This window comes from Lissotriton helveticus, chromosome 5_1 (genome assembly GCF_964261635.1).
Source record: "Lissotriton helveticus chromosome 5_1, aLisHel1.1, whole genome shotgun sequence".
Taxonomy (NCBI): Eukaryota; Metazoa; Chordata; class Amphibia; order Caudata; family Salamandridae; genus Lissotriton; species Lissotriton helveticus.
The window spans coordinates 98,638,807-98,656,187 of record NC_136065.1 but is presented as its reverse complement, the minus strand read 5'-3'; the positions used below and the strand labels follow the sequence as shown (position 1 = coordinate 98,656,187).

At 48.9% G+C, this 17,381-nt stretch overlaps 1 protein-coding gene across 1 annotated transcript in view; it reads right to left on the bottom strand.

Moving 5' to 3' along the window:
* Nucleotides 1–281: 281 nt before the first annotated feature.
* The window catches only part of LOC144754215 (E3 ubiquitin-protein ligase TRIM39-like), a 189,130-nt gene continuing 172,030 nt past the window's right edge, over nt 282–17,381 (bottom strand). Inside the window, exon 6 of the mRNA XM_078641800.1 lies at nt 282–995. Within this exon, the coding sequence (XP_078497926.1) occupies nt 484–995 (512 nt within the window). The 3' untranslated portion in view covers nt 282–483. The remainder of the gene's footprint in view (nt 996–17,381) is intronic.

Genomic DNA, 17,381 nt, shown 5'->3' with positions numbered 1-17,381 from the left:
TAACTTGGCCTTTCCTAAGAGACTTATCCCTAAAAGGAGTGTTTTATTATTCTACATCTCTGCATGTGCGCCTTGTTACATTTTTATCACTGCGGGGAGGAAGTGTGTGTGTGTGGGGGGAGGGGGGGGTGCAGCTCCTATACCAGCCTCAGCTCTACTACTGGGAGTGTGTGCACGTGGGCTAGGGGGTGCAGTGCCTACACCAGTCTCAGCGTTGCTACAAGTTATAGGCATAGCTCCTACACACCAGTCGCAGCTCTGCTGATGAGTGTGTGTGTGTGTGTGGGGGGGGGGGGGGTGCAGTGCCTACACCAGCCTCAGCTCTGCTAAAGGGTACGTGTCGGGGGAGACGAGACATAACTCATACACCAGCCTCAGTTCTGCTGCTAGCCTCAGTTCTGCTGCTACTGGGTGTGGGGGGCTGCAACACCTACACTAGCCTCAGCTCTGCTGCTGTATGTGTGGGGAGGAAGAGTGCAGTCCCTACACCAGCCTCAGCTCTGCTCCTCCCCAGAGATAGAAGAGCGGGAAGAGCCTCTGTGTGAAGGGGGCCTGCGGGAAGGTGTAAAGAAGCTCCATGAAGTCAGCATTGTACAGAGACAGCTGCCCCCCCTCATAGTCCAGATACACCCCCAGCTTCAGGAGCTTCTCACGAGGGGACAGAGGGGTCTCAGGGGAGGTGAGAGCCTCGTACCGACCCTTCAACCCCTGCACAGCCCAGACTCCCTCCTCAGGTGACCATGTGAACTCTCCCTTATTGTTCACAGACTCTGCTGCGACCCCTAATGCCCATTCTTCCCCCTCCTGCAGCAGCTGCACCTCCCAGTAATGTCTGCCTGAGGTGAACCCTTCGCTTCCCAGCACACAGCTGTATTCTGAGAATCTCTTGGGGGTGTCCGGCAGGGTCTGTGCTGTGTCCATCTCTCTCACACGTCTCCGCCCCTCAGACAGGAGGAGCTCAGGATGAGCTGTGTCTGGATCCAGAGTCACCATCACTGCAGACAAGAGATTCAGAATTAAAGATTAATTGACACAAATAAACTCAAACTTGGTTTTATACTTTAATATATGTTTCATATGAATAATTTAACTCTAAATTGAAAAGGGAAGCAGGGTCCTCTACAGAATATTTTTATTGTAGCAGAAGCTTTGCAATCATGAGGTGCTGCACTTGAACAGTAGAGTGTGGTGGGGGGAAGGGGCGGGGATCTAGTGGAAACCAGAACTACACAGCACCCTGCACTGAATTACACACTGCACAGGGTAGCATACATGTCTAGTACAGCAAAGTCTGCCAACTTTACACTGCACTACAAAGTACACTGGGTTATAGAGCCCACTGTGCTATACAGCTCATACAACTAAACTTTTGCTTAACCACGCACTACACTAACCAAAGGAAAGCCTGTCTGCGCCCATCCGCGAACAGTGCAAGCAACCCTGGCTCTACGACCGCACACAGACCTGACACAGCAGCCCTCCTCGCACTCAACCCAGGGAGGAACAACAACTGCCAGCGGTCCGCTCCGAACACCACCAACGGCCAGTTTCCTGCCACCACTGCTTCCAGACCTTCGCCTCCGACCATGCCTCCGCAGAAACCACCCCCTCTACAAACACCAACCCCTTCGGAGCCCTAAACTGCATCCTCCTCAACGTATGATCCCTGCACAAACAAGCTGTAGGGATCTGGGACCTCCTAGACACCTGCTCACCAGATGTCGCCTTCTTTACAGAAACTTGGACCAACGCCTCCTCTGTCCAGACATTGCCACTGCCATCCCTGACGGATACAAGATCCAGAGGAAGGACAGCCCCAACCACCCCAGAGGAGGTGGACTTGCCATCGCACACATGAGCTCCCTTCGACTCTCCACCTCCACCACGAGCGACTCCTTCTCCACAACGAACACCTTCACTTGCAGGTCCAGACCAGCCCTAGAACCACACTTTGCGGAACCCTCACCTACAGACCCCTCAGACCCAGCGCCTTGTTCGCCGACCTCATCGCACCCTACCCCATCACCTCCATGGACTACATACTCGTAGACCTGAACTTCCACCTCGACAACTCCAGCGACCCCAACTCCACCACCCTCCTGGACAACCTCGCCAACATCAGACTGAAAAAGCTAGTCACCACGCCTACCCACAGGACAGGACGCACCCTCGACCCCATCTTCGTGGGAGGCAAAAACATCCATTTCAGCCACACCACACAACGCCCCTGGACAGACCGCCACTGCGTACACTTCTATGTCGACAAACACACGCCGCCCAAACCTACACCATGCCCTCCATGAAGGAACTGGAGCAAAGTCAAGGAGGAGTAGCTGAACTCCACCCTCAACCACAATGCCCCCACTACCTCGACCAACGCCAACCTGGCAGCAAAGAACTCCACAGATGGATCTCCAGCTGCACAGACAAACTCGAACCCATACGTAACCCTGACAGACAGCGCCCCAGGGAGGCCACCTGGTTCACCGCCGAACTCCAAGAATCTAAATGCACCTGCAGGCATCTCAACAAGAACTGGAGGAAGAGCAAGACAATAAGAGACCGCACCACTTACAACACCATGGCGGAATACCACCAATGCATCAGATCCACCAAAAGAGCCTTCATCCACAACAAGAGCCTCGCCAACTCCAGCAACTCCAAGGAACTCTTTAACGTTATCCAGGAATTCACCAAGCCTGCCAGCGAAACCAAGGACATCACCCCTTTCCAGGACCTCTGCAAAAAGCTTGGATCCTACTTTAATCTGGAAATCAAGAGCCTCTATGACAACTTCAACAAACAGACACCCGACTCCAGCAACGCCAGCCAACCCACCATCTCCTCCTGGAACCCAGTCACCACCGAAGACACCACCTCGACCATGGAAGTCATCCACTCAGGGCCCCCCATGGACCCCTGCCCACTGCACATCTTCCAAAGAGCTGCCACCGCCATAGCTCCAGAACTACGATGCACCATCAGCACCACTTTCACGACCGGCCTCTTTCCAGATAACTGGAAACTAGCAGAAGTCAGACCCGTGCTCGAGAAGCCCTCAGCAGATCCTACAGACCTCAAGAACTACCGTCCCTCCTCCCCTTCGCGGCTAAAGTCACCAGGAAGACAGTCAATACACAACTAAAAAAATTAATCGAAGAAAACTTCATCCTCGACCCTTCCCAATCTGGATTCCGCAGCAACCACAGCACTTAGATTGCCACACCCTCCTCGACCAAGGACTCACCACGGCCCTGATCCTACTCGACCTCTCGGCAGCATTCGACACAGTCTCCCACCGCACACTCACCACCAGCCTTCATGACGCCGGCATACAAGGAACTGCCCTCGACTGGATCCGCTCGTTCCTCACCGGCAGAACCCAAAGAATCAAACAACCACCCTTCCCCTCCGAACCCACGGAAATCAACTGCGGAGTACCCCAAGGCTCATCGATCAGCCCCACGCTCTTCGACAGCTACATGGCCACCATCGTGAGACAGCACGGACTCAGTATAGTATCCTATGCCGATGACAGCCAGCTCATCCTTTCCCTCACCAAGGACCCCATCACCACTAGACAACTTCCAAGAAGGAATGAAAGACGTCGCATCCTGGATGAGCAGCAACTGCCTGAAGCTTAACTCGGAGAAGACTGAGGTCCTTGTCCTCGGATACTCTCCCTCTGCATGGGACAACACCTGGAGGCCCACAGCCCTCGGCAGCCCTCACACCCCAACGGATTACGCCCGGTACCTCAGCATCGTACTAGACTCCTCCCTCTCCATGACCCAATAGGTCAACGGAACTGCCTCCAGCTGCTTCAACACCCACTGCATCCTTCAAAAGACCTTCAAATGGATCTCGAATCAAGAAAGGCAGTCACCCAAGCACTCATAACTAGCAGACTGGACTAAGGAAACGCCCTCTACTCCAAGATCAACAGCTCCAGACTGTTGGAACCCGAAGGTCTCTGGTTGGCACAGGTAGGTACTTGTGACAAGCAGGGACCCCGAGACCCAATCGTCAGGGCAAGGGAACTACTCCTTCGACTAACCCCTGCTCACCCTCTAGGTAACGTGGCGCGAGCAGACAAGGCTAATCTTCAGGGCGATAGTAAGTTAAGCATTTATGATCATACACAGTAAACCCACTGACCCACCACAAATGGACACCAGTCAAATGGTTGTATCAAAAATATGTATACTTTATATAAAAGATATATTCAAGCAGGATTATCACAAGACCGACAATAATGTTTAGCGAATGGAGGCCACCAGATTACAATAGGCAAACTTAGTCTTTCAATGTTCGTAGTTCGGCAAGGTACGATGACAGGGAAATAAGAACGTTGCGGACCCTGGATCCGATATGAACTCGGGATGGAGTTCAAGTGTACCTTGCTGTGGAAGTCCAAGGCGTTTCAGGCGCGGCTGGTGAGGGCGGACCCCGAACTAGGCCGACTGTTCTCCAGAGGATCTCTCCGGCTCGGTCCCCCTCGAGGAGCGAGGCGGGGGAGCTAGACTGTGGAGGGTTGCGGCGATCCGGGATCGATGCAGCTCACGGGGCGAGGCACCGTTCAGGCCTGCAGGCGTACTACTTCTTAGCACGCTGGGTCGTACTCGTGGATCTGTGAGGGGCGTCACGTTCTCGGGCAGACGGGTGCAGCACCAGGCTTCCAGTACCACTGTACGGGGAGGCCTTTCTTGAGGTGCGGCACGAGCCTTAGTATGCAGGAGGGCAAAGCGAGACAGTCGGGTACGTTGCAACGTACGGACCGTCCGAGGCTATGGAGATGCTCTCCGTGCAGATTCCGGCTGGAGAGATGAGAGGCACACAATCGCGCTCCGTTAGCGGCGAGGTGACAAGAAAGCAGGCGGCCCGGCACTGAAGCGGAATGCGACTCAAGAATGAGCGGGGCTCTCTACGGCGGGGCGACCAGGCTCCGAGCTGTCACGACCTGGGAGGGGCGAAGGCACCCGAGTCACAACTCTGGCGAGGGAATCTGAACTAAGGCCCAACAGCAGACGGGCACAAGCAGATAGAACCCAGTAGTCCTGGGGTTCCGTTCAGGGGCAAGCTCTCGATCAAGCCCTTGGAGATCGTTTCAGGCACAAGTCTACTAAGTCCTTTCTGGTCCTTTCCTCTCCGTTCTCAGCAAGGCACCACTGCAGGCCAGTCTAACAGGATACAGACTGGTTTCCGTCCTTCAGGTTCTCTTGGTCCTTCTAGTCAGGCAGAGGTTCGTCGTGGTCAAAACTGGATCTGATCTGTAAGGAGCGGAGCTCCTACATTTATACTGCGATTCTTTTGCCTTTGCAGGACAGGGGGCCTGAGCCTGGTTCAACCCAGTTCTGGAGTACTTTGTTGACAGGACGCTGCCGTCTTCTTTCAGAGTTCAGGGCAGAGACATCAGACGCTCTGCGGGCGGTGGAGCCAGCATTGCGGTGGTGGTGCACAACCCTCTTCAGAGTCAAGGACTACTCCGCCCACCCATCCTGGTGTAAGCACCCCATTCACCACCTGGAGCACCCGACTATCACCGGGAATCTCCCAGCCCTGTCACTCACACAAACCCAGACAGCAGATACACATCCTGGCAGAGGCGGTTGAACAGTTAGACAAGCAAAGGCTAACTTTCTAAAAGTAGCATTTGCAAACACAGGATATTAAAATAAACCTTACTAAAGGAAGTATTTTATTATTCTGAGTTCAGGCATACTAAACTTGGCCTGCTACTGTGTTCCCGGAGCCTGCCGGGACTATAGCGTGTAATAGCTCCGACAGCTCGTCTGGCCTAAGAGAACAGGTAGCCCTTCAATAGTGAAGAACCAAAAAGGGCAGCAATTCACTACTAGGACATGCCACACTCTAGGCTTGTCCTACCTTACGCTCGCAACGCACCCTGCCCGTAGGCCTACCATAGGGGTGACTGATATGAAGGTTAGGGAAGGTTCAGGGACTGGCAAGTGTGGGCACTTGCGCAATCAGCGTGACAGTACGAGACTGTACGCGGGGTCAGCAATGGCGGACCCGAGGCACATCTTACGAGGCCGCTTCCGTGGGTGGCGCAATCAGCGCTGCAAGCCCACCAGCAGCATTTGTATCTACAAGCCCCGGCACTCATCGTGCACGTTACTGGGGACTGATAGTAAACCAAATAAGCGAATCATGGAAATCAATCACATATACACTCTTACATTGGGAGCACTTGCACTGCGGCACGGATTGGCCGTGGCGCAGTGCCCTGAGCATCGAACACCAGCAAAACATCGGAGGCACATCAGCAAAAAGAGGAAGGGAAACTCACGCCAAGGTGCCAGGTCTAACACAGACCATACAGAACACAGCAGCCAGACTCTTCTTCGGCAGCCCTCGACATGAATACATCACCCAAAACTTGCGGAACCTCACTGGCTCTCCATTAAGAAGAGAGGTACATTCAAGATACTCACCTATGCCTACAAAAGCCTCCACGACACCCACCAACCTACCCAAGAGAAACCTTCGATATGCCTTCCTCGTCCTCGACGAAATCCTGCGCATCCGCAGAGCCTGAACATCTTCAGGGAGACACTCAAGACCTGGCTCTTCGACTGAACAGAGTTGCCGCCCACATCCCCCCCAGCACCTTGAAGCCCTCATGGGTGAGTAGCGCGCATACAATTCCCCGGATTGATTTTACATTACACAAAAGACTCTGCTGATGATCACGCAGTGCCAGACAGCCCAGTAAACTGGACAGAACACTGCAATAGACAGGGTAGGGTACTAGACAGAGCAGAGCACTACACAACATGCTCGCTACATCAAACACTGTACTAGGCTTGAATGTACATGGTAATAGACAGTGTACTGTACTGTATGAAATGCTGCCTTTGTGAGCCCATTGCACTAAATGATACATTGTATTAGACTGTTCAGTGTCCAAGTGAGCACACATCATGGGACAGTACATTGTGCTAGGTGATACACTACACCAGAAAGAACACTGTACTTGACAGTACCCTATCATAACAGACTGACCATGGACAGTACACTACACCACAGAGCAAACTGTACTAGACGGCACACATTTACATAGCATTGTAAACTAGAAAACACACAAGACTAAGCAGAACACTGTGCTAAGCAGGCATTAAACACTACATAAAACTGCATGTTGCATTAGTCAGAACACAGAACTAGGTAGCACGGCACTTCAGAATACCGTACTATACAGCTCTGCACTAATCAGCTCACTGCACTACAGCGTACCCTGTGCTCGAAAGAAAGTGCTTTGAGCAGGGAAGGTACGGTCATGTAATGAGTACCTGCACTTCTTTAATGTACAGAGAATTGCAGAACTATATACAGTTAAAGAGCACTACAAGCCTAAGCTTCACAAAGAAACAAAGTAGATGAGAGTTCACCAGAAAGCAGAACACAAGATCAGCAAGTTTTAGTTAAATTGGAAAACATGATTAACCAGCCTTGAAGAGTTTAGGATCACAGCGGGCAAGCACGTCTTCCATTCCATTGTTAGCAGAGACGTGGTTCAGAAAATATGTAGTCAAATATATCTTTAGTCAAGAGTATACAGAGTCAGATAAGATGTCTTGGGAACAGAACAACAAACATATACACTCTTGAGAAGGGAAGGTTAAGGTTTCATCAAAGCTCAGTTAGGATCAAGATAAGGGGAACTGAGGAGAGGACAAGTTTAAGGATGCAGGTGATGTAGTGTTTATATGAATGTATAGTATGAACTCGTATTATTCTGTGACTTACCGGTTTTTGAGATAATATGTATGAAGTCAGCATATTTGGGACTATATAAAGGGCTGCCTGCTCGCAGCTTTTTGAGGTCAGCTTTTTAGCTCTACGGAGGTGCCTGATCCCCCGGCTGTTGTGACTAAACCTACTTTTGACTTGCCAATGAGGTCCGGTCTCTTTAGTCCAGTTTCCCCCCCACATTTCTCAAACCAGCAAGGAGTCCTGTTCGTCCTATCAGACTGCTGCCCCCGGAATACCGCCTACCCGCACTGCATATACTATTGCGCATTCACAACAAGGTAAGCAGAACCGTGCTCTCTAAAGTTCTGCCTATTCACGGGGCGAGTAGGACCCGGAGTTGCTGTCTTTAAGGTGAGGACCATACAGAATCCCTTTCATGTCTTTATATTATATGACTTTTCTCTTTAGTAATGGTAAATGTGGATGAAATGTAATGTGTAATCACATGCCAGATTGTGTATGTAATATAGCACAATTTTAGTTAAGTGCAATGTATAGTCAGTAGGGAGTTAATCTCGGTGTAATGTTGGAAGGGGTCAAGACAGTATAGGTGATTCGAAATTGGAAATCCAATGTATGTTCTGACATTTGGTCACGCGGAATGGCCAAAAGGCCGATGTTAAACTTTACCCCTGAGTAAGAACAGAACACTCGCAGACATAAACCTTTTATTAGAGAACGCAGGACCGCGATACGGGATGATCCTGGACCTTACATTTGGAAGTGATCCTGTGATGTCCATGGAATGAAGTAATCCCTCATGAGTATAGAGGGAAGTGACCAACAAATATTAACCAGCGTGTTTTGGGCAAAGGATTGTAACAGATTTAAAAATAGTCAGAAAGGCACTTATATCAAAGGGGAAAACATATTGGTAATACATATATGAATATACATGTAAACAGGAACATGACCGCAGGGTAATGTAATTTTATGACACATAGCATATATTTAAGTAATAAACTGACATTATCACTAAACGAATACACAACAGATTACTGATCTTATGAGGGATAGTGTACAACTTCAGGAACTGAAGTTTTTAAAAAGGTCAAACATCAAGTGAACAGATAAAAACCTAAATTTCAAAAGTTGCCAGAACACGGGGACTATAGAGACTTCCCTAGAACACATGACAATGACCTGTCCTGTGATCAGAAAAGGTTACAGAAACACTGTAAAGCATGTTTTACGGATAACTAGCGACATATATACCCCTGACCACAGGAGGGAACATTCGATGATTAGATATTAAAACATTCTGCAACGCACCTCAAAAGTTAATGTACAGGAGTTAAGTTGCAGACCCGAGAGGCCACCTTATCCTTGTGGTGAGTCTTTTCTGAGAAGTCTAGAGACTCTTCAAATACCGACACATCTTGTACCAGTCTGCTCTCCAACCTCTGTATGATCTTGCAAGTATCTCTCCCAAGGTACCCGGCATTTATCTACTAGCGCGGTTAAGGAAGTAGTGGTCGGATTCAAGAATCCCGAGGTTGTGACTCCTCCACCTGTGAAAGAACCCCCTAGTTGACTTACATATACCATAGCCAAAACAGGAGTACTCCCAAACAACAAACAATGGTGGGAGACTACATTCTCAGGACAATTACACAAATTGCACAAATTACATTACATTTAGAGCGGGTCTCTCCCCAGGAGGTTAGAGACAAAGGGCAGGGTCCAGGGGGCAATGATGAGCAGTCACTCATCAGCAACGTCACCCCTATTACAAAAAAGTGTCATAACAGGAAGTTAGTCAAGGAGCAGGTGCCTACCCCACAAAAGGGAGATGCAGGAGATATAAGGTGGAATGATTATGTAGATAGGGCTGATGGTATGGCCTGACGACAAATACCTTGAGGAAAAGATGAGGACCCGAAAAAGACAGAGGATAATTTGCCACCTTGGCAGAGGGAGAAGGGAAGCGTTATAGTTCCACCGGAAAGCATTCAGGAATGGTTGTCACTAAGTGAAGACAGAAGAGACGTGAAGAACACAGAGAGACAAAAACTTTGCAATAATATATCAGAACAAATCCAGGAAATTTTTGGGAGGATGGAAGACAGAATAGACTCTATGCATAGTCATGTAGATAACAAGGGTCAAATACTTCAATCACCAGAGGCTAGACGCCCCACTTACAACAATAGCACCCAGAGATGCCCCTCATTGACCTTGACCATATGGATGGATCAATGGGGTCACACAGCCATATTACTTTGTTTATAAAAACCCCTGGAGAAGGAGAGCAGGGTACTTTCTCTAACATTAGTCGACCCGAGTGACAGAACTCAAGCAGTTCCAGGGAAGATCTGGTCAGCCATATCCCGGAATGAGACCTTATGAGGTTATCGGGGGATTGACGCTTTGCTCCAGACCAATACAACAGATGAGTGTTCAATCTGCCCCACACAGTAATTACCTCACCCCTAATAAGATAGTATCCAAAGGGGAAAAAAGTTGGTATAATCTCATACCCTATACAGGCAATTTAACAAAGTGGACGGAAAGTTTAGCCCCACAGATAAGCCCATGGCTAAGAGATGGGCCCTTTGATCCACGTGACATGGAAAATACTGAGTATTATATCACTCATGGAGAGGGGGTCCAGACTGGGACTACACCGATATGTTTAAAAGTGTACGTGTGTGACAATAGTATGCTAGGCAGCATAATGCCAATGATCCCTTTGCCCCGTACACTAGATGCACCCGATACGTAAGGGACCTAAGGCACCTCATTGTGTTCCCTAGCCACAAATAGATAAGAAGACCTCAAAAAGCTGTTGCCACCGCCCACAGAGGGATCAGAGACGTGGATTAGGACCTTTCAGAAACATACTGCAGGCGTCATCCTGGTAATAGAGGACATAAAGAGTCGACTTCGCTCCCTTATAGTTGATGAGAAAGACATGGTCTTCCATAAGGCTGGAGTGAGAAATGGCACCCTTACTGAAACCAGGTATGATGGGTCCTCATTTAACTTGGTCCGGAGAGCAGTCCCGGACCAGCCGAGGAAAATGTACCCAGATAGGCCAGACATTGGGTCCCTTATGGCTCACTCAATGCAGCCAAATGAGGACCCCAAACAATTCATCAGCAGAATGAAAGAGAAATGGACTTAAGAAGTAGGCCAGGGTTGGGATATAACGGGAAAATGCGGTGTTGTTCTATAACATAGTAAAGAAGTGTTTACCGTCTGATGTGCAGGATAATCTCAACAACATAGTGGCATTGGAGGCCAAACCCTGGAGGGAGATACAGGCACACAATACTCTTTTGTAAAAAGTAACTAGAGGAACAAGCAGGAGGTAAGAGAGCAGCTGCCAAGTTGGTGCACCAAACACAAGAAAGTAAGGGAGCAATGAAAGGGGCTGTAGTAGCAGCCATCACTCAGATGACTGCAATGTGTGTGGGGCCGCTCCCAGGGACCACCCAACAACTGTACCCAAATCAGCAAAATAGTGCAAAGGCACAAGGAAATAGCAGAGGGGGGCTAGGATGTATAGGAAGAGGAAGGATAGATCTGCAGAGAATAGATTAGACATGTCATTATTGTCGCAGATATGAACATTTTATTAGAGAACGCAGGACCGCGATACAGGATTAACACGGTGGAAAGTCAGGGGTTTAGAACCAGCCATGGAATCCAGTAATGCTATAACAGGCAACCCCATAAATAATACATATACCCCAGCCACAAAAAAATACATGATTCAGAAAAGGGGGTGGTGATGAACAGAGTTTCTGAATTAAGCAGACCACTCTTACCCAGTCCAAAGATCAGGGCTTGATCCATCACCGTTTTTTAGCTCACTGCACCATCCCAGCTCAGAACCTGGCTACATGCAAATTAGTCTGTTCCTGTCCCAGTGCATGATGGGAACAGGGCAAACCAAACTACCAAGCCAATTCTTATACTGGGAAGGAAACAAGCTTCCGGGGACCGGTTTCTGGCACTTCAGCCGTCGTCGGCCCGGCTTGCTTGAATCCTGATGGTGCAATGAGCAAGGGACTCACATCTGAGTATACCCTTACACGCTTATGGTGGACAAAATGATTCAGAAAAGGGGGTGGTGATGAACAGAGTTTCTGAATTAAGCAGACCACTCTTACCCAGTCCAAAGATCAGGGCTTGATCCATCACCGTTTTTTAGCTCACTGCACCATCCCAGCTCAGAACCTGGCTACATGCAAATTAGTCTGTTCCTGTCCCAGTGCATGATGGGAACAGGGCAAACCAAACTATCAAGCCAATTCTTATACTGGGAAGGAAACAAGCGTCCGGGGACTGGTTTCTGGCATTTCAGCCGTCGTCGGCCCGGCTTGCTTGAATCCTGATGGTGCAATGAGCAAGGGACTCACATCTGAGTATACCCTTCCACGCTTATGGTGGACAAAATGATTCAGAAAAGGGGGTGGTGATGAAAAAAATACACAGCACCCAATATTATCTCAGATGCAACAAATGCAGCTTCAGCAAAGCCACCAAGCTCCCCCAATGGAGACTTCACCCAAAGGTGGACAAGGAGGTGTAACTGTGGTAGGAGGCAACCCCTTTCAAGCACATATTTTGGAGGGTACACGCAATGAGAATGCCTACAGAGTAGTCTCTTGTATCCAGTTTGGTCAGTGATGCACAGGAGAGATGAGGAATCCACTGTGACGGTGGCTATCAATAATAAGAGGCATGCATTCCTCATGGATACTGGAGCAACCCGATCTTGCATCAAAGAGGGAGATCTCCCAGTTTTTAACAGATCAATGGACATAGAAAGATTCTCTGGGGCAGCAATGAGGGTTCCGTTCAATAAGCAGGTGGAGAGGGAGATAGGAGGGAGGTATATTGATGGCTGCTTACTATTTTCTCTGGTCGCCCCAGCAAATGTATTGAGGAGAGATCTTTTGGCTAAACTAAACAGAAGTATCTATTTTGAGCTGGAAATTACTATAATTTGTTTTACCCCTGGAGTCCCTCTTACCAGGATTCTGGCAGTAATAGTAGACTCTTCCACTGAAGAACAAATCAGAGCTCAACGCTCTGACATAGAGGCATTTACCACAGTGATATACAAAATAGTAGCAGCAATAACGGAGCCATTGGGAAGACATGTCCAGTTGCCCAAGGAGTTCCTTTTCCGATGGCAGGGGCAGGATTCCTGGATAACCCACGGCAAATTGGTATTACAAATAGAGGCCTTAGAAAGAGCACCGGCCTATGGCGCTCCGACAGCCTGTGATCATAACCACGCAATATGGGCATGCTTTATATTCACTGAACCACGTAAAACTGTCAATGATATACTGGATGACCACCTATTTGATGATGACCCTAAGAAAAAGATTCTAGTTTTTCAGGATGACATACCACTATGGACAGTAATGGAAGTAAGGATGCCAACACCAGGTAGAACCTTTTGATTCTGTCAGGGATCCAGATCTCTCCCAAGTACCAGACACCCTGTGGACCAAGGGTCCCCATGACGTAGCCCTTATACGCGCCGCCATCCCATTATAAATAATATTAAAGGAGGGTGCTATTCTACCTATTGTAAGACAGTATCCTCTCTCAAACAAAGCAGATGAGGGCATTGCCCCAACCATACAGGCATTACTAAACCAAAGAGTAATATACCTCGAAGTGTACACTTGTAATACCCGGATTTACCCAGTTAAGAAATCTAAGGATTGATCTTTTGTATAATACTGTGCCTAGGTGTCCTCCGATGTGAACGCATGTCCATTTATACCGTCCTTTTTTGCCTTGTACTTTGTTTTCTTTCTTCTAATAACATTTTTTTATAAAAATAAAAAAAAAGAAATCTAAGGGTACTACTTGGTGTAAGGTTCAAGACGAGTGCCCCCTGAACGATGTAATGGTGCCAGAATTCCTAATTGTTCCCAACCCTCCCAGTGACAAACATTGCTCAGTATGCCAAATTTTTGCCTGTAATAGATCTTATGAACACCTTCTTCAGCATCCCTCTTTATTCAGACAGGGATTATTAGACATCATTCTCATATCACAGGACTCCTCATGTGTATTCTCGTTTGCCGCAAGGGTTTTGTGAATCCTTTTGTATTTTCAACAAGGTGGTGAAAAATGATTCATCAAACTTTCAGTGTGACTGTACCCTGTTGCAATATTTTGATATACTAGTCTGAAGCCCCAAAGAACAACAGTGTAGGAAAAATACTGTATGCCTTCTGGTCATTCTCGCACAGGGAGGATATAAAGTGGAGAAAGACAAAAATCAGTACTGTCAGGAAGAGGTCCACTATCTAGGGGGAACTACGGTCAGCGAGTAACTCCTATGGGAGCAGCATCTATACGCCACATTACTGAACCAGAGACTGTTAAGGGAATGCAGAAGTTCCTTGGCCTTTGCAACTATGTGAGAAAGTGGGTCTTTGATCACAGCACTTTAATAGCAGCCCTGCTGACCTCTATTAAGCAGTACAAAAGGGGGTGGTGATGGACGGAGCATCTGAATCAATCAAACACTCACACCCAGTCAAAAGATCTGGGTTTAATCCATCGTGAGACGTGAGTCCCTTGCTCACTTTGGCACTGGATTCAAGCAAGCAGGGCTGAAGACGGCTGGAATGCCAGAAACCGGTCCTCGGAAGCTTGTTTCCGGTCCAGGGAAGACATGGCTTGGCAGTTCGGGCTGGACTGTTCCCATGAGGCACAGGGTCAGACTGATTTGCATATAGCCATGTCTGAACTGGGGTGGCAGAGTGGGCTAAAGAACGGTGATGGATTAAACCCAGATCTTTTGAGTGGGTATGAGTGTTTGATTGATTCAGATGCTCCGTCCATCACCACCCCCCTTTTGGACCTCTATTAAGCAAGCAAAAGAGATACGACGAAATAACATGGGCACCAAAAATGAGTGAAAACTTCCAAAGATTAAAAACTGGATCACAACCACAGGGAGCTTCTACCCAAGCACGAATCACAGCCATAGGAATCCTTCTACTAAAGCATGCAGCACAGCTGCAGGAAGCTTCTACTCGAGCATGAATCAAAGCTGCAGGAAGCTTCTACTCCAGCATGCATCACACAGCCGCAGGAAGCTTCTACTCAAGCAATGATCACAGCCGCAGGAAGCCTCTACTCCAGTATGAATCACAGAGCCGCAAGAAGCTTCTACTCAAGCATGAATCACAGCCTCATGAAGCTTCTACTCCAGCATGGATCACAGAGCCGCAGGAAGTTTCTACTCACGCATGAATCACAGCTTCAGGGAGCTTCTACTCAAGCATGAATCACAGCCGCAGGAAGCTTTGTCTAAAGCATGGATCACAGCCGCAGGGAGCATCTACTCCAGCATGAGTCACAGAAACACAGAAAGCCTTCTACTCATACTGAATCACAGAGCCACAGGAAGCTTCTACTCCACAATGAATCACAGCTGCAGGAAGCTTCTACTCTAGCATGAATCACAGCCGCAGGAAGCTTTTACTCAAGCACGGATCACAGTCACAGGAAGCCTTCTACTCCAGCATGAATCACAGATCCAGATGAAGACTTATAATCAAGCATGGACCACAGAGCACACAGGCAGACTTTTATTCAAGCATGAATCTCAATGCAGAAGGAGCCTTTCTACTCAAGCATGGGTAACAGAGCCACAGCAGGCCTTCTATTCCAGCATGAGTCAGAGAGCCACAGGAAGCCTTCTACTAATGCATGAATCACAGCCGCAGGAAGCTTCTACTCGAGCATGAATCACAGAGCCACAGGTGTATGAGAGTAGGATCAACTTCCTATGGTTACCTCCACTTTTTGCTGGTGTTTCACTGTTTTTCAACTTTAGTCTGGCTGGGGCCCTGCTATTCAGGACCCAGCCTAGCTGCTTCCTCTCTAAATTCATTGTATGTACTTCAGGTACACTCCAGATTGGTTACTGGGTTACCCTTTTGAGTCCCTAGTATATGGTACCCTAGGTACTAAGGGCATCGGTACCCCAGAGGCCTACCAGGGGCTGAAGCATGTATTATGCCACCTCTGGGAAGCCTTCCAAAATGGCACCACAGGTCTGCTACTGCAGACTGGGTAAGGGGGTATAAGCACCCCTTACTAAGATATAGGTTACCTATATCTACCTTTCATCACTGACGCATATAAACCTATAAGTCACTCCTATGGCAGGCCTTATCAATCCTGAAGGCAAAGTGCTTGGTTTTGTGTGAGAGGGTGCCCATGCATGAGCAGGACCCCTCTGCAGCTTTTGGAATCTACAGCCATACCATATACTCTTAAGTGCATTATAACCTTGCGGTTAATGTCAACTTTGGTATGGCCGCATGGAAACATGTCGTGTTTGGTGTCAAACACTTTAGAATCCTACCCCAACGACAGTCCTGGCGGCAGGGGTAGAATTCCACCCTTCTAGAGGGAGAGACATGTACACACTGGTCTAACCGGTAATACTTTAAAAGAGCCCTGGCACCAAAAAATGTATGCCACAGCTACAGACACAGGTCTGACCTCCTGCTGCTGGACGAAACTCCGGCAGGGGAGGCCTGGACAATAGGTTTCCTGTCACAGGGAGATGTAATCACCTCCCAGACAGGCTTTAGTGTATTGGGGCTGGGTGGGAACATTCATAGAATGCGTTTCAGACAGTGCTGGGGGCACACTTGGTGTCCCTGTGCATACCCCAGTTCAAACTGGTTGCTGGGGCACTCAGCCCCTGCTCTGGCACGAAACTGGACAAAGGGAAAGGGGTGTAACCACCCCTTTCCCCAGACCCTCCCATAGGTGGGTCCCCAGAGTATGTCCAACTCCCTATCTTAGTATAAGTATAGGATCGCAGTCCTTAGGACTTCAGATTACACCTGGACGAAACTCTGCAACATATATCCTGGAACTTCGACATTCTATTTCGACTAGAAAATGGAAGAATCTCCCTTGGGGCCAAGGAGTGACTCCTCTGTTCAAACAGGCACCAAGAAGCATCTTGCCGGTCTGCATTTCCAAGGCTCCCACCGGATCCCGCCGGATTTGCGACTCAGGACACTGACTTCCAGACGTCTCAGAGGCCGACACGAGATCCCAGCAAAGCAGAGACCCGCAGCCCTCACCAGTGACATGGAACCGGAACTCCTGGAAACCGTGCACATTTGCAAGTGCATCGACTTCCCGAAGTTGTGCATTGGGCTACTTTTAGTCCAAGCCCCGAGCACCATCTGCACTGAAGATTGTGGGCCTACACTCCACTAGTGTCCCATGGGCCCGCTTCTAGCATTTCCGCTTGAGGCTCCTTCGCGATCCCTGATCCGTCGACTGGTGGGTCCCCACGAAGGTAACTCTTCTGTTTCTTGGGCTTTCCTGGTTGCTCCAGATGTGCCGTGACTCCCCACCAAGTGGTGAGTCCCTCAGACATTGTTGGTCTGCACCAAAGACAAGCTTTGCTTTCTGTGTTGGTTGCTGTTGCCAAGGCTTGTTGGGTCCAATCCGGATACCGACACCGCAGCACTCGACATCCTTCGTGGGACAGCTCGAATCCAGCTCCTGGTTGTCGTCGACGCCTCCTGGTCCTCGTGGCTGAAGAGTCAAGCTTCACCTTCTGCACCGGTAATCAACCGACATCG